This window comes from Marmota marmota, unplaced genomic scaffold (assembly GCF_001458135.2).
Source record: "Marmota marmota marmota unplaced genomic scaffold, marMar, whole genome shotgun sequence".
Classification (NCBI taxonomy): domain Eukaryota; kingdom Metazoa; phylum Chordata; class Mammalia; order Rodentia; family Sciuridae; genus Marmota; species Marmota marmota.
The window spans coordinates 6,049,510-6,072,665 of record NW_026000283.1 but is presented as its reverse complement, the minus strand read 5'-3'; the positions used below and the strand labels follow the sequence as shown (position 1 = coordinate 6,072,665).

Sequence of the window (23,156 nt, the reverse complement as noted above, 5' to 3'; positions counted from 1 at the left end):
TGAGAAGCCTGAACACATCTTGCTTTCTAGAACAAAATATTCCAGGTTTACTTTGTACTTCTTTTCCTTCAAAGATCTAGGAATAGGTATTTCTTCAAGTATATTTCAGTAGGAATATATTCAGAAACCAAAGGTTAGATATGAGGTATGCTCATTACTACTTAGTGCCATTGCTTTTAAGTCCTTTCAGGGGACGGAGCAGGAATACATACATAGAAAAAAGCTTTTAGGTTTTGTAATCAACTTTGTAAATACGCACATATATACACACAAATCTGTACACATGTATATTTTTAAAAAGCACACGTTCAGTTTGATAATTTTAACTGTACTTCCAAATCACAGTTCTTCCTCTCCCTCATTCCATGTGCTAGTATCTGAACCCACAGCTTTGCACATATTAGGGAAGTGCTCTACTGCTGAGCTACATTCCCAGTCCTCATTCCATTATTTATAATTATTTCCTTTTTTTTTTTCACACATTAAACCTTGTTTCCAATTGGATCAGTATACTTATTAATTTGCTTGTCCTAAAAGACATACAAAATAGTATTAGAATTATTACACCAAAACTACTATTAGAAATAAGCCTACAAAGTAATTTCAAAGTTGGTGGGGATTTTTCCTTAGAATATATCCCCTAAGAGTATGCAGTCAGAATTACATATTCAAAAGGATGAATCTTTTTAAGTAAATAAAACTCCTAAATCTTGTAATGGAGTACAAAAACTAGAAAAGACTGCAAGAGATATGAATATAAAATTCACAAAAATATCCTTAAATAATATAAAAAGATTAAATTTCACTCAAAATAGATAAATAAAAAATAAAACTGCATAGAGATATCATCTCTAATCTGTTAAACTGACAATGATTCAAAAGCTTACAACACAGTTTGGTAGCCAAGTCCATAGAGATTTAGGCACTTTCAAAAATTGCTGGTGAATATACAAAATAGTATAACCACAATGCAGAAGGCTTATGCAAAGTACACAAAGTTATTTGAGAGTTTCTATTATTTATTCCTCTTTATTTCTTATTTTTCACATATTTCCCCTTTTCTTTTGATTTAAGGTTGTTTGTTCTTTTCACTGATTTTAATATCATTTTATTTATTTTTCCTTATTTTTCTGTTTATCACACCATCAACTTGTGTTTTATCTTTATTATTTACCTCTTGAGATCCTGGTTTATTTTATTGATTTTAAAAATTTATTTTCTTTCATTTTATTCATATGAATTTTTCCTATTTAAATGGCTTACTTCTATTCCATAAATTTTGACATAGGGTGTGTTTATTAACATTACTTCTTGAATATTTTGTAATTTTACATTTTATTTCCCCAATTATATAAGAGTTGCTAAAATTTTTTAAGTTTTTCAAGTGGAACAATTTTTCTTGTTTTTAAAATTTTCCTATTATTTTGCAATTTCATTTCACCATTATCTGGAAAGATAGTTGCATTATTTCTAATTTATGAAATTCACTGAAGCTCCCTTTGTGACATAATACATGATCAAATTTTGTGTATGTTCTATGAAACTTTAAAAAGAAGCTATATTCTTTATTAACAGGGTGTTATAATCAACACATTGCCTTAAGATCCGTCTTATTAATTTTGCTTATTTTTAGTTCTTCTGCATACTTATTTTTGGTTCATGTGACATGAATTGCTCACAGTGGGATAAAATTTCCTGTTACTCGTGTATTTTTGTTTATTTCACCTTATAGTTTCTTTGCATTTCTTCTTAGTTTTTGTGTTATATAGGTGGTTATACATAATCATAGTTTGTTGTAAAGTATCCTTTTTGTTGTCTTGAATGGTTTTCATAAACCGGAGTTCTACTTTGCCTCATATGAAGCTCATAGTCTTTCTTACTGTTTCCATTTGCTTAGTAAATCCTTTGCTTACTCTTTAATTTTTTGCTGTTTCTGACTCCCTTTATCTCAGGCGTGACTCTTGCAAACTAAATTAGGTTTATTTTTTGAGCTATTTTTAAATCTTTACTTTTCAATACATGACTTAAATAATTTACATTCATAGATGGGACAGACAAATTTGGTTTCAACTCAATTATATAATTATTTTATGCTATATTTATAGCATTATACTAATTCTATTGTATTTTTATAGTTTTTTTATATTTTAAAAACTGGCTATTTGAGGTTTGTGCTTATGTTCTACTGATTACCTTTGTACTATTATCTTTTCTAATTCTTTTAGTCCTCTTTTCACTTGCTTGACTTCATATTATTTGGTTTCTCACTTTGATTCTCTATGTGACAATCTACTTTCCCTTTTTTCTTCTTTTCTCATTTTTAGCTGCATTATTACTACTGATAGAAAAAAAAACTTTACTTACTAGTTTTCCTCTCTTGTCCCCACCTTTGTTTTAATCTTAAATATACAATTAAGGAAGTCTAGCATTCACCATCAGACTATTTACCATAGTTCCTCATGTCTTAATTGGGTAAAGCTTGTCTTATAGAATGGTTCAATTAATTACAATTCTTTGCCAAATATGGCCCATTGTCTGGTATGAAAGCTAAGAACAGGTTTTACATTTTTACATGATTGAAAAATTTTAAAAGAGCAATAATATTTCAGGATACATGAAAATTTTGTGGATTTCATATTTCTGTGTTTATAAATAAAATTTTATCTGAACACAGTCAAACTCACTTGCTTACATATTATCTCTGGCTGCTTTAGGTTATAAGTTGAGTAGTTGTGACAGAGACATCCAAAGCTTAACAATATTACCATCTGGTCCTTTATAGAAAAAGTTCACTGACTCATAGTAGGGCTTGTGACCAGAGTATTCCCTAAATTCTTGCATGTTAACATTATTTTTCTTCTTTCTTTTAATATTTTTAGTTGTAAATGGATGCAATATTTTTATTTTGTTTATTTATTTACATGTGGTGCTGAGAATTGAACCCAGTGCCTCACAAATGCCAGGCAAGCACTCAACCACTGAGCCACAGCCACAGTTCTAACATTATTTTTCTATGCCCCTAAAAATGAAAGGACAACCGGTTTGAGTAAAGTTCTTAGCTCATACTCTCTTTCTTGGGACATTTGAAAATGCTGTTTTACCCTTACATCACTTTGTTGTTAAGATGCCTGATGCCAATCTGATTTTCTTTCTTTTATAAATGACCCCTTCCACTCCAAGATCCAAAGGACTATTATTATTTTTTTATCATTAAAGCTCAATATTTTTAATAGGATAAGTCCTGAAATTGACTGTTTGACAGTTTTCCAATGCATTTGAGGGTATTTTAGGTTGTTTCCTCTATTACTTACCATCAGGTCTTTTATTTCTGGAAAGTTTTCTTTGATTATAATTTTTAGTATTAGTTTTAGTTCATTGTTTTGTTTTTCTTTGGGAATTATAGTGATATGTAGTTTAGGTTTCTTTGTCTACCTCCTGTATCAATAATTTTCTCTAAACTTTTTTCTTCAATTTATTCTTTTTGCTATTTTAGGGCCTTTTATCATTGTGTTTCTTTATAGTTTAAAATATTTTCTCCCTTGGTCACCATTCAGTGTAGTCTTCATTTTCAAGATGATTTTATCTTATTCTTCAATTCATTTTCTGCATTCAGTTAACTCTCATTTTGCACATTTCTGCTCTGAGTTGCAAGATTTATTATTTGAGCCTTTTTAATATCTTCAAGTGTTTGTTTAAAGATGCTTTATTAAGATTGAAATGTTTTATTTCTGTTTTATTCTGTTTGGGGATTGGTTACTTGGGGAGGTTTTTCATCTGGTGAAATGGCATTCTTATTTTCTACTCTCTTATTATAGAGCTTTGTTATCTTCTTTTTTATGTTCATTCTGAAATATTTTATTTTGCTGGGCCAGCAGTAAGAGTTGTATGCAGATAGAAGTCTGGAGTTTTGGTGACTTGCTAGGTTACTCAATTTTCTAGTTCTTATTAAAATGCAGTTTTTAAAATTAAAATTGATGATGCCTTTTGGATAGGAGTTAGATATATCTCTTAATTTTGTGATGTGCTTTTATTTATGTAGTATCTTAAAATTCTACCTTTTGCTTCCTTCTTTCACCATTAAGCCTCCAACAGAGGAGAAATTAGTGATCCCACCACTTTAGATTGCCTTCCCAAGGACATCAACTCTAGTTCTGTGCACTTTAAAGTACATTCCTCTCAATTAAAGTAGCCAGTGTCCTCATATACCAGGTATGAGATCTGTTCTCAGCATCAGCCCATCAAGGATGAGACTTCTTTTTAATGGGAGTAATTTGATCAATTCTGGTACAGCTAGGCCCCAAGTCTTATACCTTCTTTTCCATTTAATTTTTCTGACTCTTGGGTCTGAAATGGGCTACAGAGCTAACTCTGCTTAATTTGGGTGTTAATTTTTCTACTTATGTGTAATTTAAAGTTTGAAGAATTCTCTGTTTACTGGGTATTTTATTAGGGTAGGTTATGTGTGGTTTTGTTTCCTTTCCTTGTTGATTTGAATTGCTTTTTGAAGGACAGTGGAGATATTTGGATTTAAGAGGCTAATGCTGCCGTGTAGGAACTCCGAATTCACTGTTAATAAAAATTTTCATTTATATAATACATATGAAAATACATACACCTGAACATTACGTACTCAATATCTATAGCCCATCCATTTGAAAAGAATCTCTAGTAATAGGAATGTAATGAAATTTTTATCTATCTGGTGCTCTTTTTAAAAATATTTTTTAGTTGTAGATGGACACAATACCTTTATTTTATTTATTTATTTTTATGTAGTGCTCAGGATTGAACCCAGTTTCTTACATGTGCAAGGCAAGAGCTCTACCACTGAGCTACAACCCCAGCCCTATCTGGTGCCTTTTTGCTCAATTCCATAAAATATTTGGCCTTAGTTAGGGATATCATTTTTAAATATGAAAAGGGTCAGATTTACTAATAAGGTCAATGTGTTGTACTTTCAGGCCATATTTTCCTTTCACATAATACTTTCCAATATTTCCAAGGCTTGGAAATTCATGAATATCTCATTTGTTTGGCTTAAAGAACTGATGGCTAACACATATCAACTTCTGAGCCAACTGTAATTACAGAACCTAGACTCAGCAGAAAAGAATGTTTGTTTGCATTTGATTACTTATATATTCCAAGGGTGTGGGACAGGGAAGTAATGACATCAATGTCAGGGATTTGCCATTCGTGGTTTAAAACTGTCTTCTAACAAAATGCAAATAAACTAAGGGAGATATAATACACTTATCTTTGTCATAGCCACTTATACTTCAGTGAGATTTAACTTATTACATGGTTGCAATCTTATATGTCTGTCTAGAATGAAGGCAGGTCATATAATAGAATGAAGAGGTGGGATGAGTATTCTGATGGACTGGTGAGTTCATGATCCTGTAGGAAGCAGCCCCTATTTGGTCCCAGTTAATGATTGTCATATTATCTTCACCACACCAAGGACTGAAGTACTGCTTGGCACATAGTAGGTACTCAATAAATGTGTAGTTAAATGGATGAATCCAGGTCTAGGGGTGTCAGATATTTTTATTTTTTCAAGAGAAGACAAAAATTTTATGTAAACCACAGGTTTTAAGTAAAATCTCTTGACTTAAATTTGAAAATTTTAATAGCATTTAACAAATTCTATTTGTATCAGGTAAAACCTGACTATTTTATCAGATTAATCTCTGAATTCAGTTTTCGTTAGGGAATAGAAGGCAAGACTAGGTTCCTGATTTGGGGAGTAAAACACAAAGGGAAATTAAGACTATGGGTTTTGGTAATGAAGCAGAACAAAGCTAACAGGCTGAAATAGTAACTCAGCCCATGACCTTGGCCTCATTAGCCAGGATGCTACTGAAATGGTGAGTAATCTAAATATTTTAATGTCGTTCCTATGTACTCAAATCACAAAAACATGTACATTATTACTGCCTATAAAAATAGGACTATAGTATTCACCTTGTTACATATGCTAATAATGAATAATGTTTCCTTTAGGTCAAAAGATACCCCTATCGCTGGACTCCATATTCTTTATTTTATCATTTTTTTTCAAAGTATAGTTAATTGTTCATTGTCCATTAAATTTCTTATTCTTTAAATTACCCCCATTCTTATGTTCTACATTTACTATTTCACTGATTCAAAAGACTCAATGTTGCCTATCAGCAAGAAGAGTTTCATGTTGAATAATACAAGGGTAGGATATGGTCAGGGAACCAATCTAGAAGCATTCCATAGGCTGGAAGAGAAACCAAAGATACTAATGATTTGTTTGGATTTTATTCAGTCTTGGAACAGGCTGTGTTTTAGCAATGACAAAGAAAGGATCTATTTGTTCCATCTGGCTTTCAAATACACTCACAGCCTGTTATGTTGGTAAATCTTAACTAGTGCCATTTCTGTAACATTCTACATGATAATGTTTGAGCATGTGATATGTAGCCTTGAACAGCACTGAGTATGTGCACAGCTTTACCACATTTTCCCACTAGCATAAGAACTTTCATTTCCAAAAATCTAAACAGTTCAACTAGGCTCAAAAGTCATCTGATCCACTGGGCATGGTTGTGCACACCTATAATTCCAGCAATGTGGGAGGCTGAGGCAGAAGGATTGCAGGTTCAAGGCCAGCCCCAGGTGCTTAGCGAGGCCCTAAGCAATTTAGCAAATTTCTGTCTCAAAATAAAAAAAAAAAAGGGCCGGGAATGTGTGGCTCAATGGTTAAATGCCCCTGGGTTGAATCCCTGGTAACAACAACAAGAACAACAAAAAAAGTCATCTGTCCCTCAACTACTTAAGGACTGCCAGACTAAGGCTAGCTTTACCACCATGATAAGACAAAGTATATTTTTGAAATCATCTTAACTCTCTGCTACTTAGTGGGGAAATCACTATGCTGTTAGTTTCAAAGTATTTGGTTCATAAGGATTCTATGACTGAATGTAGCACATTATTTTTAACAAAACCACTCCATTTCAAAACTTTCCATTTTCTTTGCTAGTATAATACTAATTGGTCCTTCATATCCATGAGTTCTGCATCTGTGGATTCAACCAACCACAGATGGAAAATATTTGGAAAAAAATTATATCCATACTGAACATGTACAGACTTTTTCTTGTCATTATTCCATAAATAACACAGCATGGCAACTATATACAGAGTATTTACATATGATTTGTTTTTGTATTTACAAATGATCTGGAGAAGATTTAAATATATACGAGGATGGACATAGTTCATATGCAAGTACTATGTCATTCTATATAATGCACTTGAGCATCTACAGATTTTGGCATCTGTAGCAGGTCCTGGAACCAATCCCCCATAGACACTAAGGGACAGCTGTATACTTATTTCTAACTTCTTGACAGCTGGAATCTCTCTCTAAAGAATTATATAATTAGTATTAATTTGGCTGCTTATTATGAGTAAACACCAAAATCTTTGCTCTGTTATCTTTAGTTAATATTATTTTCATTTAAACCCATAACTATTTTTGTCAATTCTGCAAAGCATTTGTAGATATGCTGTATACAAAAGACAATAATGGAACTGGGACTGTAGCTCAGTGATAGAGTGTTTGCCTACATGTATAAGACTCTAGGTTCAATCTCCAGTACCACATAAAAAGACAATTATGTGTTACTGTTATTTTTCATATTTAATATCTGTATAATTAAAATTCAGATTCAAGATCAAAGGGAATCTAGGTCCTTTTTTAAATGAACAAAGGGCAAAACTGAATTAAGCAGTTTGTCTAAAACAACAATGGAACAAGTTAATTTAATAAAACTTATGACTATTAATGAGTAAAATCTTGTCTCATCTGTAGGAGGCAGTAAAGCAGTATAGACTGATTGCTGTCAAACTTGTATTTGTGTTGATTTGAGGTCAGAACCACAACTAGTTTATCTGAGAGCTCAAAAACCTTCTCTGAAGTTATATGTACATATGCTAGTCTGAAGTTTTCTGATCATTTCATCAGAACACCAAGCTCCTTTATTGAAAAAGAAATGAAATAGAATCAATGGTTCTTTATAAGGCATCAGATCATGTGTGTTTTCTTTCAGTTAAGAATTTCCTGTTATCACATTCAATCAACTATCAGATTATTTTGAAGCCCATCCTTAGAAACTCTCATGGTGGCAATTACTTCAAAAGTTAACTATGCTACGTAAGGTTTACATTTACTAGATTGGCAATACTTTGATGAGATTTTGATCAGCAGAAAATTATAGTGTGTCATTGATCCCTCTTAATTTGTCCATTATTGTCCCATAGAGAGCAATAGGACCCCCAAGGGAGAGTATGTCTTTATTTTTAATTGTATTTTTATTAACATATATTGATTTACACATTAATGGGACTCAGTGTAATATTTCATACATGCATAGAGCACGCATTGCAAAAAATCCCCAAATCCAACCACGTTTTCCTACCTCTCACCCCCAACCCTGCCACACATACCCACACATTATTATGATCAAATAATATTTCATTGTATATATGTACACATTTTCTTTATGCATTCATCTGTTGATAGATACCTAGACTGGTTCCGTATCTTAACTATTGCTGCAATAAACATGGGCATGCAGCTATCTCCTTAATATGCTGGCTTTATTTCCTTTGAATATATACCTAGAGTGGGACAGCTGGATCATATGGTAGATTTGTATTTTTATGTGTGTGGAATCTCCATACTGTTTCCATAGTGATTGTACTTATTTATGTTCCCCAAGGGAGGAGTTCTTGAGAAGCCATTATCTGATGTGGATATCAAGGTGGGTCTTCTGTGCATGGAGGTTCTAATACAGTATTGTGTTCTGGTTTATATGCTGTCTATACTTCTGTGTAACTTGTTAATGTGCCTATGAATCCAACCAGGGAAGACTACCTTGTGAGATCATTCTTGGCCAAGAATCTAGCCTTCTCAGAACAAATGATTTCATCTGGAAAGAACTCTTCATACCTCTTCCTTAACTAGGTCCAAAATAAATAGGGTATCATATTTCATGCTCAAAGTCTGATATCTAATATTCTGATATATTACCATGACCATCTTAAGCTTTTCCATTCACTCACAGTCATAATTCCCCTATAATATCATAGCTAAACTCCAAAAAAACAAAAAAAACCAATCAAAATGGGCCAAGAACCTGAACAGACACTTCTCAGAAAAGGATATACAATCAATCAACAAATATATGAAAAAAATGCACATCATCTCTAGCAATTAGAGAAATGCAAATCAAAACTACTCTAAGATATCATCTCACTCCAGTCAGAATGGCAGCTATTATGAAGACAACAACAATAAGTGTTGGTGAGGAGGTGGGGGAAAAGGCACACTCATCCATTGCTGGTGGGACTGCAAATTGGTACAGCCAATATGGAAAGCAGTATGGAGAGTCCTTGGAAATCTGGGAATGGAACCACCATTTAACCCAGCTATCCCTCTCCTAGGTCTATACCCAAAGGACTTAAAAACAGCATACTACAGGGACACAGCCACATCAATGTTTATAGCAGCACAATTCACAATAGCTAAATTGTGGAGCCAACCTAGATGTCCTTCAGTGGATGAATGGATTAAAAAATGTGGCATATATATACAATGGAATATTAGTCAGCAGTAAAAGAGAATAAAATCATGGCATTTGCAGGTAAATGGATGGCATAGGAGAAGATAATGCTAAGTGAAGTCAGCCAATCCCCCAAAAAACAAATGCCGAAGGTTTTCTCTGATATAAGGAGGCTGACTCATAGTGGGTAAGTGGGGGAAGCATGGGAGGAATAGATGAATTCTAGATAGGGAAGAGGGGTGGGAGGGTAAGGGAAGGGGCAGGGGATTAGCAAGGATGGTGGAATGTGATGGACATCATTATCCAAAGTACATGTATGAAGACACAGATTGGGTGGCAATCAAATTCTTTTTCAGGTAATTCGCTGTTGAGGTAGAACAATGCCACAAATTTTTGTGTGTTGATTTTGTATTCTGCAACTTTAATGAATGCATTTATTAGTTCTAACAGTTTTTTTTCATGGAGTCTAGGGTTTTTTATACATAAGTGCCCCCTGTCCTTTCTATGGTTCCCTTTCTATGGTTTTAGGTACTTGCAGTCAACTGTTTCCTGAAAATATTACTGGTAGTGTAATGAGAAGTTAAGATATTTGGAGAGAGAGAAAGAGACAGCACATGCTCACAACTTTTATTATAATATACAGTTGTCATTTTTCTATTGTTCTACTAGTTATTGTTAATTTCTTACTGTGCCTCATTTATAAATTAAATTTTATCATAGACATGTGTATATAGGAAAAAACATGGTATATATAGGGTTCAGTACTATCTATAATTTCAAGCAACTGCTGGAGGTCCTGGAATGTGTCCCCCATAAATAAGGTGAAACTACTATATATAAGATTACGTTGAAAGAAAATGTGATACAGGTACACAATGGAATGCTATTCAGCCATAAAACAAAAGGAATCCCGTTATTTACAACACATAAGGAACAAGAGATCATTATGCTAAGTGAAATAAACCAAGCACAGAAGAATAAGTATCACACGATGTTACTCATGTGGAATCTAAAAAAGTTGATCTCCTAGAGGATAACAGTAGAATGATGATCACTAGAGCTTAGAGAGATTAGGAGAGAGGTAGAGATTGGGAAAGGATGCTAAGATACACTTAGGAGCAAGAAGCTCTGGTGCGCTATTGTAGAGTAGGGTAACTATAGATGAAAATAATGTACTGTACACTTTAAAAAGCTAGAAAGAAGGATTTTGAAAGATTTTTGCCATGAATGATAAATAAACATACATATGTTCAACCTCATTTAAACACATAATATATGTAAGTATTGAAACCTCCTAAATAAGTATATTTTCTATTTTATGTGTCATTTAAACATAAATATGAAAAAAAGATCATGCTATCTGCAAATGGTGATGATTTGACTTTCTCATTTCCGATTTGGATGCCATTTATTTCTTTTGTCTCATTTCTATGGCCAGGAAATCCAGTATTGTATTGAACAGAATTGGTAAGAGTTGGCATCCTTGTCTTACTCTGGATCTTACAGGAAAAGCTGTCAAATTTTCCCTGTTGAGTATAATGTTAGCTATGGTTTTGTCTCTTATGGTTTTTAGTCTGTTTAGAATCATTCCTTCCATACCTAATTTGTTGAAATCTTTTAATCAGAGATACTGAATTGTGTCAAATGCTTTTTATGCATGCCTTGAAATGATCACATTTTTGTCCTTCATTTTGTTAATGTAATGTATAACCTACTGATTTATGTACATTGAAATATCCTTGCATCATTGAGGTGAATCCTATTTGATCATGGCTGGTGAAATTTTCAGTGTGCTGTTGAATTCAGTTTCCTACTATCTTGTTGAGAGATCTATGTACATTGGGGATATTGCCTGAAGTTTTTTTCTTTTCTTTATTTCTTTCTTTCTTTTTTCTAGTGCTTTTTTCTGGCTTTGGTATTAGGGTGATGCAGGCCTTGTAAAATCAGTTTGGAAGTATTCTCTATTTTTCTTTTTTTTTGAAATAGTTTAAGAAGAATTGGAATTCATTCTTCTTCACATGTTTGGTGGAATTCATCAGTAAAGCCATCTGGTCCTGGACTTCTCATTGTCAGGAGGCCTTTTATTACTAATTCAATCTCCTTATTCATTATTGATTTGCTAAGATTTTCTATTTCTTTATAATTCACTCTTGGTAGGTGATATGCATAAGGAAGTTTATTCATTTCTTCTAGGTTATCCAATTTGTTGATGCACAACTGTTCATAATAGTCTTTTATGATCCTTTTTATTTCTATTGTATCTCTTCCTTCAATTTCCTACATTGGCTAACAGTATCACCATCTACCCAGTCCCTACATCAGACAACAATTCTTCTCTTTCCTGCCACATCTAATAAGTCAGTAAGTCAAGTGTGTTTTATCTTCTAAGTACTTCTTAATTCTGTCGCCTTTTCCATTCCCAGAAGTTTATGCTCTCACTATCACTCACTTGTATTACTATTATAGTTTCCCAATTTGTCTTCATGGCTTCAATTTTACAAGTTCTATCACACTGCCTGCCAAACCCAACTTCAGAACTGCTATTAGGGTGATTTTTCTAAATGTAAATTGGAGCAAATAATTTTCTTGCCCTAACAAAAAACCCTCCCATTTGTTCTAGGAATAAATTTCAAGCTCCTTATCATGACTTAAAATATCTTTTATGATCTGTTTCTGCTTACTATCTTCATTTCCTTCCAGGCTCCTGTATCCTTCATTTTTTTTGCAACATTTGGTATTAATATATACTTGCATTTATGAAAACAAGTATGTTTTCACCTCTCTATGCAGGGAATACTGCTGAACCTCAAATGGATAAAACCTTGCCATTTAAGATGCTACCTCTTGGTGCTCACTATAACAAATTATATATTTTATTGGTGATAGTCCCCCCCCCATTCTGGGTGTCCTATATGGAAATTTAGTCATATTTCTGAAATTTAAAATGGGTTAACCTGATATCTATTTAAAAGCCATTGCTCTAATTTAGTTTATTCTTATTCAGTTTGGAATAAGTATAGCTTAACAACTTATGTAGTATGGGTCTAAAATATTCACATAACATAACATATCTATCTATCTATCTATCTATCTATCTATCTATATACATTATATATAAGTGGGTGAGGTAGAAATTGGGTAAAACAAGAGCAAAACTTCTTTATGTGATAGAATTAAAACTGTTTACTAAAAAGACATACATTTCTTGATTTTTTTCTGAATTTTCAAGATTGATTCTTGCTCTTGTAAAAATTTGTTAAGCATGTGAATCTCCCAAATTACTAACCTGCTCTCCATGCTCCTTTTACTATGCTTTCCAGTATATATTTATATATTTTGCAGGTATTTCATTTTAATTTCCCTACCCTAAGAGAGCTAAGAAATTCCTGTATGAGAAGAGCTTAGAAAAGTTACTTCCTCTTCTTGAGAAAATATCTCTTGATGCAAGATATGTATTTGATGTCCACTTGTAATTTGCTTATGAAATAATGTCTCATACTATATATCAAGTACACAGCATTCTGGAATTCCAGGTGAAAATAAATATCGTATTTGTCTTTCATCAAAATGCCTTCATTCTGAGCAAGAAGAGCTAACTATAGTCCTGTAAATTCGTTGTATGTGACATGGGTGCATCCTGTCATTTTAGTATGTTTAATTTGGATTTAATTAATATTCTTATTTATGATAGGTAAAACTGCCACTTAAAATGGTGGAGATAAAACTTATGGAACATATTATATCAAAAGGTAGTGTACAATGAATATATAAATTATTTTTTAAAAAGGCTGTGAAAAATGCACGAATGGCAGATTTGTAATTAGACTAAAGTTACACCACCATTTTCCAGATTCTTGCTTAGATGGACTGCTAGAAAGTTAGTAGATTTGTGAAGTGGAGAAAAAGTCAGTGGTAAGACTGAATCTGTCATTATGATCATCATTACTGCAAGAAGCAATTGGGTATTAAGCATGACATCAAAAGGATTGATAATTTTCTATAGGATAATGTAAAATGGTTTTGTTTTAACATTTTATGCTGAGTTACTTGTTGAATATTATGAGCTATAATAAGTTCTAATAAAAATGTTTCAACCTAGACATGGACTCTAGATAAAAAAAATACAAAACCATTTAAAAGGTGAAACACCACAGAGAGGGAAATTAGTAAAATGAAGGAAAAGTGATGGCTATTTTCAAATAGGCAGAAGTAAATAACAAACTCATTAGAGGATTATTGTTAGACACACATTCAGGCTCTGAAAATTGTTTTAGATGACTTTGGAAAGAAAGGAAACAAGAGCAGTTCATATTAGGATAAACTGTATGCTGATTATGCTTATCTCAGCTCAAATTAATAATTTCATAAAAATCCTGTTCCACTGATATTATCATTAATCTTTATTTAGATCTGCCAAGCAATATCCTGGGTGTTTTACATGCTTTTGTTTCATTTAATTATAGAAAACCTGGAGGAAGGTATTATCAACATTCCCATTTTAAAGAAAGAGGAAATGTAGGCAGAGAGACACTGATGAAGTGGCTAGCAATTAAAAGATATTTTTGGTAAGCATACTTATCTACATTTAGCAAACATTATATGAGGGGACACTGGATTTTTGATTGAATGGGAAGAACCTTCATTTCTATTTTCTTATTAAAAATCTTGAATATTCCAAAATTAGAACATGCCTCATTCCATTATATTGCTTCCCTCAGTAGGGAAGTTTTTGCACTTTTGTTGTGAGATGGGAAAAATGAACAAACTGCACTCCTCTAACTCTAACATTTTCTCCGTTCCTACTCTACTGTAATAATAGCCACAGAAAGTAAGACAATTTGGGCTAGTATAAAGGAGACAGAAGAAAGCACTAAAATCAGTGATACAGAGAATAATGCAAACAGGCCCTTTTCCCTTTTGGATAGTCTAATTCCTAAACTTTGAATCAGAGTACTGGATTCTATATTCTATCTTTCCCAATTCTGTATTGTTAATATCCATTTTGATCAACTTTTAACACATGGATCATATAGCATATCATGGCAAGATTCATGGAATTCAATTATTTCATCTGAACAGTTTGCATACTACCTGCAGCCACTGAAGGTGGTAGGAATCACTGCTAATTTCATGGCAAAGGAAAAAGATCATCTATGCCATTAACTGATGATATTGGGTCTGAGAGCCAGAAACTCCTACTCCCCAACTGATTTGATGCAAGAGTCCATTTGACCCCAGGCACAATGTATTCTTGTAAGTTTCTATTGCCTCTTATATAAACTGCTGACTGTGGAGAAACTTGATCAAAACATCAGAGATTGCCAGAGGAGCTCTGTTTGTGCCCTTCACAATCACTGATGAAGTGTCTTAACCTCGCCTTTTCTTGATGCGTTGCATATTGTCATCTGTCTTCCTGACTACTACTGCATATGGCTGATTTGTAAATTCAAGCAAATATGTTTCTGACTGGCACTGACACATCACTGATGCCAAAATATCAGAGAGGATGAAGCATAGGGACATATTTTTTGATTCAGATGGAAAATATTACAGATTTATGGGGAAGTGATGACAATAGCCATTCCATGATATCTTCATATAATCAGCACCACTCCATATCTTTCTTTACCAAATTTTATGACCTCAAAACTTAATTCAAAGAAATTATTTTCATGCTGACCCAAAAAGTATAGTGGGTAGATATGGGGATGGGGTTGGTTGCCACTCTTTTCTTGTACTGAAATTCCTTTGCTTTCCAATGACCACTTACAGAGCCATGATGCATAGAACATCTATTAATGTCCCATTGATATTGGTGTGATTTCCTCTAGGGGATTGAGGGCAGCACAGCATAGAGCCATTACTATCTAAAGGTTATATATAATGGATAATAGAGGAAAATGAAATAGCAGAAAGGAATTTGCATGGGAAATAGAAACAGTAAATAGTTTCAGTGAAAGATTTTACTTGGGTTATGTAGCAACTGCAAAAGGGGTTGAAAAAAATGATGACTCTTACAGATTCAACAAGAGTCAAAAGTGAAATGGTTTTATATTTTGAAATATAATACTATTTTATTTCAACCACAGAAAGCCATTTAAAAATCATTTTATATATTACAGTTCTTATGGGGCATCTTTCACTTGAATGTGTATTTATGAATTCTTACTCTACCCTCCTGAGATGGTCAGCAATAGAGCACTGATGGGATAAATCAAGGAAGAGATTTTTACTGATTTATCCAAAGTCACATAATGTCCAGAGTGTGACAGAAATGGGAAGAAAGTTACAGTGTTTGCCATAAACATCTCCTCATTTTTTCATTCACTAACCCTCCTGTGCCAGCATTTAGCCTGATATTTCTGCATCTAGAAAATTGCATGCTAAAAAATTTCAAAAGATAATTCTTACCATCAACCTATCAGTTGCACTCACCATTGCAATTGAAGACGTGGTACATCTAATTGAATTTGTAACTTAAAGCAAAAAATCTGGTGGATTTATTTAGTAGTCCAAGAAGTAAATGAAGTATAACATTTGCTAGAGTGCTAAAAAAGGGGGGGGGGGGCGCAACTAGGCCTAGTGCTCAAGAGTGTGTGCTCTGGAATCAGTCTGCTCTCTCTTAAAGCTCAGGATATTCACTTCTTAGTAATGTGACCTCTTTAATTTGTTGTGCCTCGGTTTCCTCATAAAACTGATACTCTTAAGGAATGTTGAGAGAATTAAGTGAGCTAATATGTGTAAATAAATTAGCATAATTCATTTTTCAACAGATATTATTGACAGGGATGTTATGTGCCAGGCCTTTTCAGTAAAACAGTCATGGGTAATTCTCAGGACTAGTGAATTTTAGTAATTATAATAATATTTAACATTTGTAGGCTACTTGCAATATTTTAGGCCCTATGCCAAGTGCTTTGTTTATATTAACTCATTTCATGCTCATCACAATCCTATCTTATAGGTACTATTTAATAATTATTCTACAGATGAGAAATTGGAGGCTTGAAAAGGTTACATAATTTGCTCAAGGTAACATATTTAAGTGGCAGAGGCTTAAAAATCTATGCTCTTAACCTTACTTGTAATCTACACTGCCTTACTGTCATACCAAGTTGATATACCATTGTTTACCTATTCAAAAAGGCAGTCCTTAAATGAATGAATTCTACTTTCACTTATTAAATGAATAAACACACATCCTAATTAAACATGTCTCACAATACATAATGAAAATTTTGATCCAGGAAGAGCCATCATAATATATTTAAGCAGAAATACAGTTATGAATGTAGTATAAATGCATGAATGAGTTTGCTGGTTACTTGGATTTGTTTATACCAGGGGTTCATTCTTATATCTAAAACATTATCTCTGTGTGCACTAAAAGGTAGTGGAAATGAAAAAAAAAACAAATGATTTCTCTAATTAAGGCTGCTGATCCATAATATTCTGTCAGGTGGCGGGGGGAGAGATGGGAGGATTAAATGAACTCTAGATAGGGCAAAGGGCAAAAGGGGAGGGAGGGGAAGGGAGGGGGAACAGGGGTAGGAAAGATGGTGGAATGAGATGGTCATCATTACCCTAAGTACATGTATGAAGACAAGAAGGATGTAACTCTACTTTGTGTACAACCAGAAATATGAAAAATTGTGCTCTATATGTGTAATATGAATTATAATGCATTCTGCTGTCATATATAACAAATTAGAATAGAAAATGGATCAAATAAAGCAAAATTTGGGGAAAAAAAGGTAATGGAAATGAATCCATAATGCAAAATTTGGTCTCATAATTGAATGAGAACATTTTAAATGGTCTTTAATTATATTTAAATTTCTCAAATTATTTCTTATATTAAATGATTTCATATTAAAATCATTTTGAGTTGCAATACTTTCTCATCCCCAACCTTCATCCCTTAAGCAGTATTTCATATTACAGGTTATTACAAACCAAATAAACATACATGTTGGGTTATCCTGAAATACCTGAGATAAAAGATATATTCTGATATCATAAGGTAATATCCACATTTAATACAAACATTATTTAAATGTATCTAGAATGTGTGATGGAAATATGAAAGAGAGAAACCTGAACATCAGCATAGGCTATGATCCTATACTACTGACATCTTCAGTAATTTTCCTACGAAACGTATGTTTTTTTACTTACTATTGCCTATTTTATGAGTCCAATAGAAAATGATTATGTGAACTCTCTTATTGTGCACTCTCTAGATAAATGGAAACAAACCAAACATAGTTTATTATTTATAATAAAGGCCAAATCCCTTTTTAACTACTTCTCAGAATCATATTCATTGTGTCTTAGTGGGTAATTCTTCTTCAATTAGCAAACTGGATTAAACCTGAAAATAAGTTACTAGTGAGATATCTGGATAGAATATTTTTTCTATCATGACATTTTATGCATTCTAAGAATAGTACTTTCACAAAATACATGTTTCTTAATTTACATTTTGGACTTCAGAACAACTCAAGCAAGGAAATTAATATTAAGTCAAAATAAAATTCCATCCAGAAAAATCAATACAATTTGCTATTAAATGAGGGTAACTTTAATTAGGGTTACTCAAGAACAGCAGCAATATTTTTCCTTTAAGTATAAAGAGTGCCTTACAACTGTTTTTTGCTTTACTTTCCCAAACATAGTAACCACACAATTTTCAATTACCTAATGAAAATAAGGATACATTTTTTATCTCAGTGTAAAAATCTGAATTCTTAGGGAAAATTATGCACTGGATTTTCTGATAGCTTGCAAGTAACTACTGCTTTAATGAAATTGCTACCTGAAAATTCAGTGGCAGTATTATTGTTTAACTGTAATTTAAGAAGCTATTGTAGATTAGTACTTATGACTTCTAATGAGAAAACCATAACAACCTTTTAATTGAAAGGAAAATGGTTAACTACAGTAATTGCAATCAATAAGACTGTGTTAGTAGTATAAATATTTCTTCTCAAAGACCATTCCTTATTCTCTGCAGCAGTATTTAAGGTTAAGAAATTTTAAAAAAAAACTAATTAGAAAGCCATTTGTTATTTATAATCCTAAGCAGTGGTCCAAATTTGTACATCCCAAAGTGGAGAGAGAAATCCCCCAGCCCTCACCACAAGTAAAATAAGACTTTGATTAAGAAGAAAATGTAGGCATGTGAAGAAAGGGCTTACCAATCACATAGGCTAGTAACAAGGCCAAAGTCACCGTAATTGCAGTGGCGCTCAAGGCTGTGCACTTCCAATTACAGCACCTGTAAGGTTTGTTAAAGGTAAAGGCAGGCCGAGAAAAGGTGCTTCGAGGAAGTGGTCTGGGAGGGGGCGAGTACACGGTGTTGGACGTCAGAGGGTAGTTCTGACTGGCAGCACTGAAGATAGCAGATGAACCGGATCCATGTTTGAACAGAAAATGCCTGTGGGGGAGAAAACAAAAAAGTCTGGGCTATAATACCAAATCCCACTGCCATAAAAACATAAGCTCCACTAATTTCAAATAATACTATGACAAAGCTCAGAGGAATCAGAGAAGCCCGGCAAAAGTCTCATATACCCAAGAGGGAACTCTAAAGTGCCTCCAGTGGTCTCTGTCTTCTTTTCTCACTTACAGCTTTCCTCATTTAGACCTTTAAGAGGAAAAAAGAAGTATTGCAGGGCTCGGTTTGTAGCTCAGTGGTAGAGCTCTTGCGTAGCATGTTGAGGCACTGGGTTTAATCCTCAGAACCACATTAAAAATAAACAAATAAAGGTACTGGGCCCATCTACAACTAAAAAATATTTTTAAAAAGAAGTCTTGCATTTCCTGACTTCCTGGCTAGTGAGCACTAACAATCAACACTTGATATTATTCACTATATCCCTGTCTTCCATTCAATACAGAAAGAATATCATCAGGCATTTTGATAATTAGAATGCACTGAACACCAGCGTTCCTCAATATCAAACCTTGTAGGCTAGCTTTTTCTCATATTTTCACCCAAAATTTCATCTTAAAAAATTATCAAGCAGAGAGTCAAGCCAAAGAATTTTATAATAAACACCCATATCCTCACCAATTAGATTCTACAGTTAAGATCTGACCATATTCACTTTATCAACCATCTACACATCACTTCACTCTTCTACCCATCAGTTCCTTTCAGGTATTTGAGCAATTTGGAGCATACTGCATACATCAGTATACTTCCCTTTACATATTTCAGCTTCCATATTATTATCTAGAGTTTGATACTTTTACAGTTTTTTCAATGCTATTTTTTACATGATCAAATGAACAATTTAAAGTGCACATTTGCTGAAATTTGACAAATGCAATCACCTTTACAAACTAAACCCCTATCAAGATGCAGAACATTCTCATTTTACTGGGAAGTTCCCTCTCATCTTTTCTAAGTACATTGCTATTTCCATTAACATTTACAACCATTATTCTTTATTTTTTCCACTGAACATTCATATTGATTCTCATAGAACTTCATACAAATGGGGTCATGCTGCTGTCATATTTGAATTACTGCAGGATAATCATTGACTGTTTTGTAAATATTGTAATGTAGGTCTTCCATAAATATTAGTGATATATTCACCTGGAAGGAGTTGCCAAAAACAAATAAGTGAAAGTGTTACGGTTTGGATAAGAGGTGTCCCCCCCAGAAGCTCATGGGTTATCCAATGTAGCAAAGTTCAGAGGTGAAGTGATTAGGTGATGACAGCCATAAACTAATTGGTGGATTATTCCATGTGATGGATTAATAATTGAAAAGGCCATTGTACTGGGTGGTAATTGTACACAGGTGGGACATGGCTGAAAGAAGTAGGTCTCTGGGGGCATGCCTGTGGGGACTATATCTTGTCCTCAACCCTTCCCCTCCCTTTGCTTCCTGCATGCCATGATGTGAGCAGCATTCTTCTTTCATACCCTTCTGTCATGATGTTCTGCCTCACTTCAGGCCCAGAGCAATGGAGTTAGCCAACCATGGACTGAACCTCTAAAACCATGAACCCAAGAGTAAACTTTTCTTCATCTAATTGTTCTTGTCAGGCATGTTTAGTCATAGTGACACAAACCTGACTAGCACGGAAAATATAATTCTTTCTGCATATACTTTATGCCAACTGAAGGCAAGGTGCTATGTGTTGTGTTGAAGTCATTATCTCACTTAGCCTTCATTCATATGAAATAGGTCATGTTATTGTCTTCATTGTTTATTTACGGAAATGAAGCCCTATAGATGTTAAGCAACTTGCATAAATTTATCTGGCAAGTGAATGGCAGAATTGGAACTCAAGTCATTTGGGCTCGAAAGTCCTTAATATTAACTACTCTACAGTGCCATCTGGAGCAAAGCACATTATGTTGCTACAATTAAATGTACAAAACAAAACCTCCTTGCTGAGCATCTATGTTCATCAAACAAACTCTTCTCAAGTTCAAGAGTCAAACTGACCACAACACAATAATTCTGAGTGACTTTAACACACCTCTTTCACCACTGGATAGATCTTCCAAACAAAAACTAAAGAAAGAAACTATACAACTCAATAATACAATCAATAACTTACACTTAACTGAGATATATAGGATATTTCATCCTTCAACAAGTGAATATACTTTCTTCTCAGCAGCACATAGATCCTTCTCTAAAATAGACCACATGTTATGCCACAAAGTAACTCTTAACAAATACAAAAATGTAGAGATACTACCCTGCATTCTATCAGATCACAGCTTAAAGAAATGAGAAATCAATGATAAAATAAAACTACTCCAGTACCTGGAGACTAAACAGTATGCTACTGAATGAATAATGGGTTGCAAAAGACATCAATGAGGAAATTAAAAAATTCTTAGAGGCCATTGAGGACACAACATATCAAAATCTCTGGCACACTATGAAGGCAGTATTAAGAGGAAAGTACATTGCATAGAGTTAATTCCTTAAAAGAAGAAAAAGTCAACAAATAAATGACCGAACATTACATTTCAAAACCCTAGGAAAAGAAGAAATCAACACCAAAACAATAGAAGACAGGAAATCATTAAAATCAGAGATGAAATCAATGAAATTAAAACAAAAGAAACGATTGAAAAAATTGATAAAACAAAAAGTTGGTTCTTCAAAAATAAATAAATAAATAAAATTGACAAATCCATAGTTATCCTAACAAAGAGAAGGAGAGAGAAAACTCAAACTACTAACATATGTGATAAAAAAGGAAATACCAGACACTTTAGACATACAGAAGATCATTAGAAATTATTTTGAAAACTTGTACTCCAGTAAAATTTAAAAAAAATTCAAAGGCATTGACAAATTTCTAGAGGCATATGAGTTGCCTAAATTGAACCAGGATGATATACACAATTTAAACAGATCAATTTCAACCAAGGAAATAGAACATGCCATCAGAAGCCTACCAACCAAGAAAAGCCCAGGACAAGATGGATACACAGCTGACTTCTAAAAAAAAAAAAAAACTATAAAGAAGAACTAATACTTATACGCTACAAATTATTTTCTGAAATGGAAAAAGAGTAGGCACTTCCAAACTCATTGTATGAGGCCAATATTACCCTGATGCCAAAACCAGACAAAGACACATCAAAGAAAGAAAACTTCAGAACAATATCACTAATGAACACAGATGCAAAAATTCTCAATAAAATTCTGGCAAATTTAGGGGCTGCGGATGTGGCTCAAGCGGTAACGTGTTTGCCTGGCATGCGCAGGGCGCTGGGTTCGATCCTGAGCACCACATAAAAATAAAATAAAGATGTTGTGTCCACCTAAAACTAAAAAATAAATATTAAGAAATTCTCTCTCTCTCCCTCTCTCTCTCTCTCTCCTCTCTCTCTCCTCTAAAAAAAATTCTGGCAAATTTAATACAAAAACATAGTGCACCATGATCAAGTGGGGTTCATCTCAGGGATGCAAGCTTAGTTCAACATATGAAAATCAATAAAGGTAATACATCCCATCAATAGACTTAAAGATAAGAATCATATGATCATGTTAATAGATGCAGAAAAAAAAACATTTGACAAAACACAGCACCACTATGTTCAAAACACTAGAAAAACTAGGGATAACAGGAACATATCTCAACATCATAAAGGCTATTATCTATGCTAAGCCCCAGGCCAACATCATTCTAAATGGAGAAAAATTGAAGACATTCCCTCTAAAAATTGGAACAAGAGAGGGATGCCATCTTTCACCACTTCTATTTAACATAGTTCTTGAAACACTGGACAGAGTAATTAGACAGATGAAAGAAATTAAAGGGATACAGATAGAAACAGAAGGATTTAAATTAGCACTATTTGCCAATGATATAATTCTATTCCTAGAAGACCCAAAAAATTCCACCAGAAAATTTCTAAAACTAGTAAATTAATTCATCAAAGTAGCTGGATATAAAATCAACACCCATAAATCAAAGGCATTTCTGTCCATCAGTGACAAATCCTCAGAAAGAGAAACTAGGAAAACCAACCCATTTACAATAGCCTCAAAAAAAAAAAAAAAAAAAA

General features: G+C 33.4%; 1 protein-coding gene across 4 annotated transcripts in view; it reads right to left on the bottom strand.

The window, feature by feature from the left end:
• Tenm1 (teneurin transmembrane protein 1) overlaps positions 1-23,156 on the bottom strand; it is a 796,988-nt gene that overhangs the window by 306,041 nt on the left and 467,791 nt on the right. For all 4 annotated transcript variants that reach the window (XM_015498499.2, XM_048797132.1, XM_048797133.1 and 1 more), the window contains one exon: positions 18,800-19,038. In XM_015498499.2, coding sequence (XP_015353985.1) covers positions 18,800-19,038 — 239 coding nt within the window. The remainder of the gene's footprint in view (positions 1-18,799; positions 19,039-23,156) is intronic.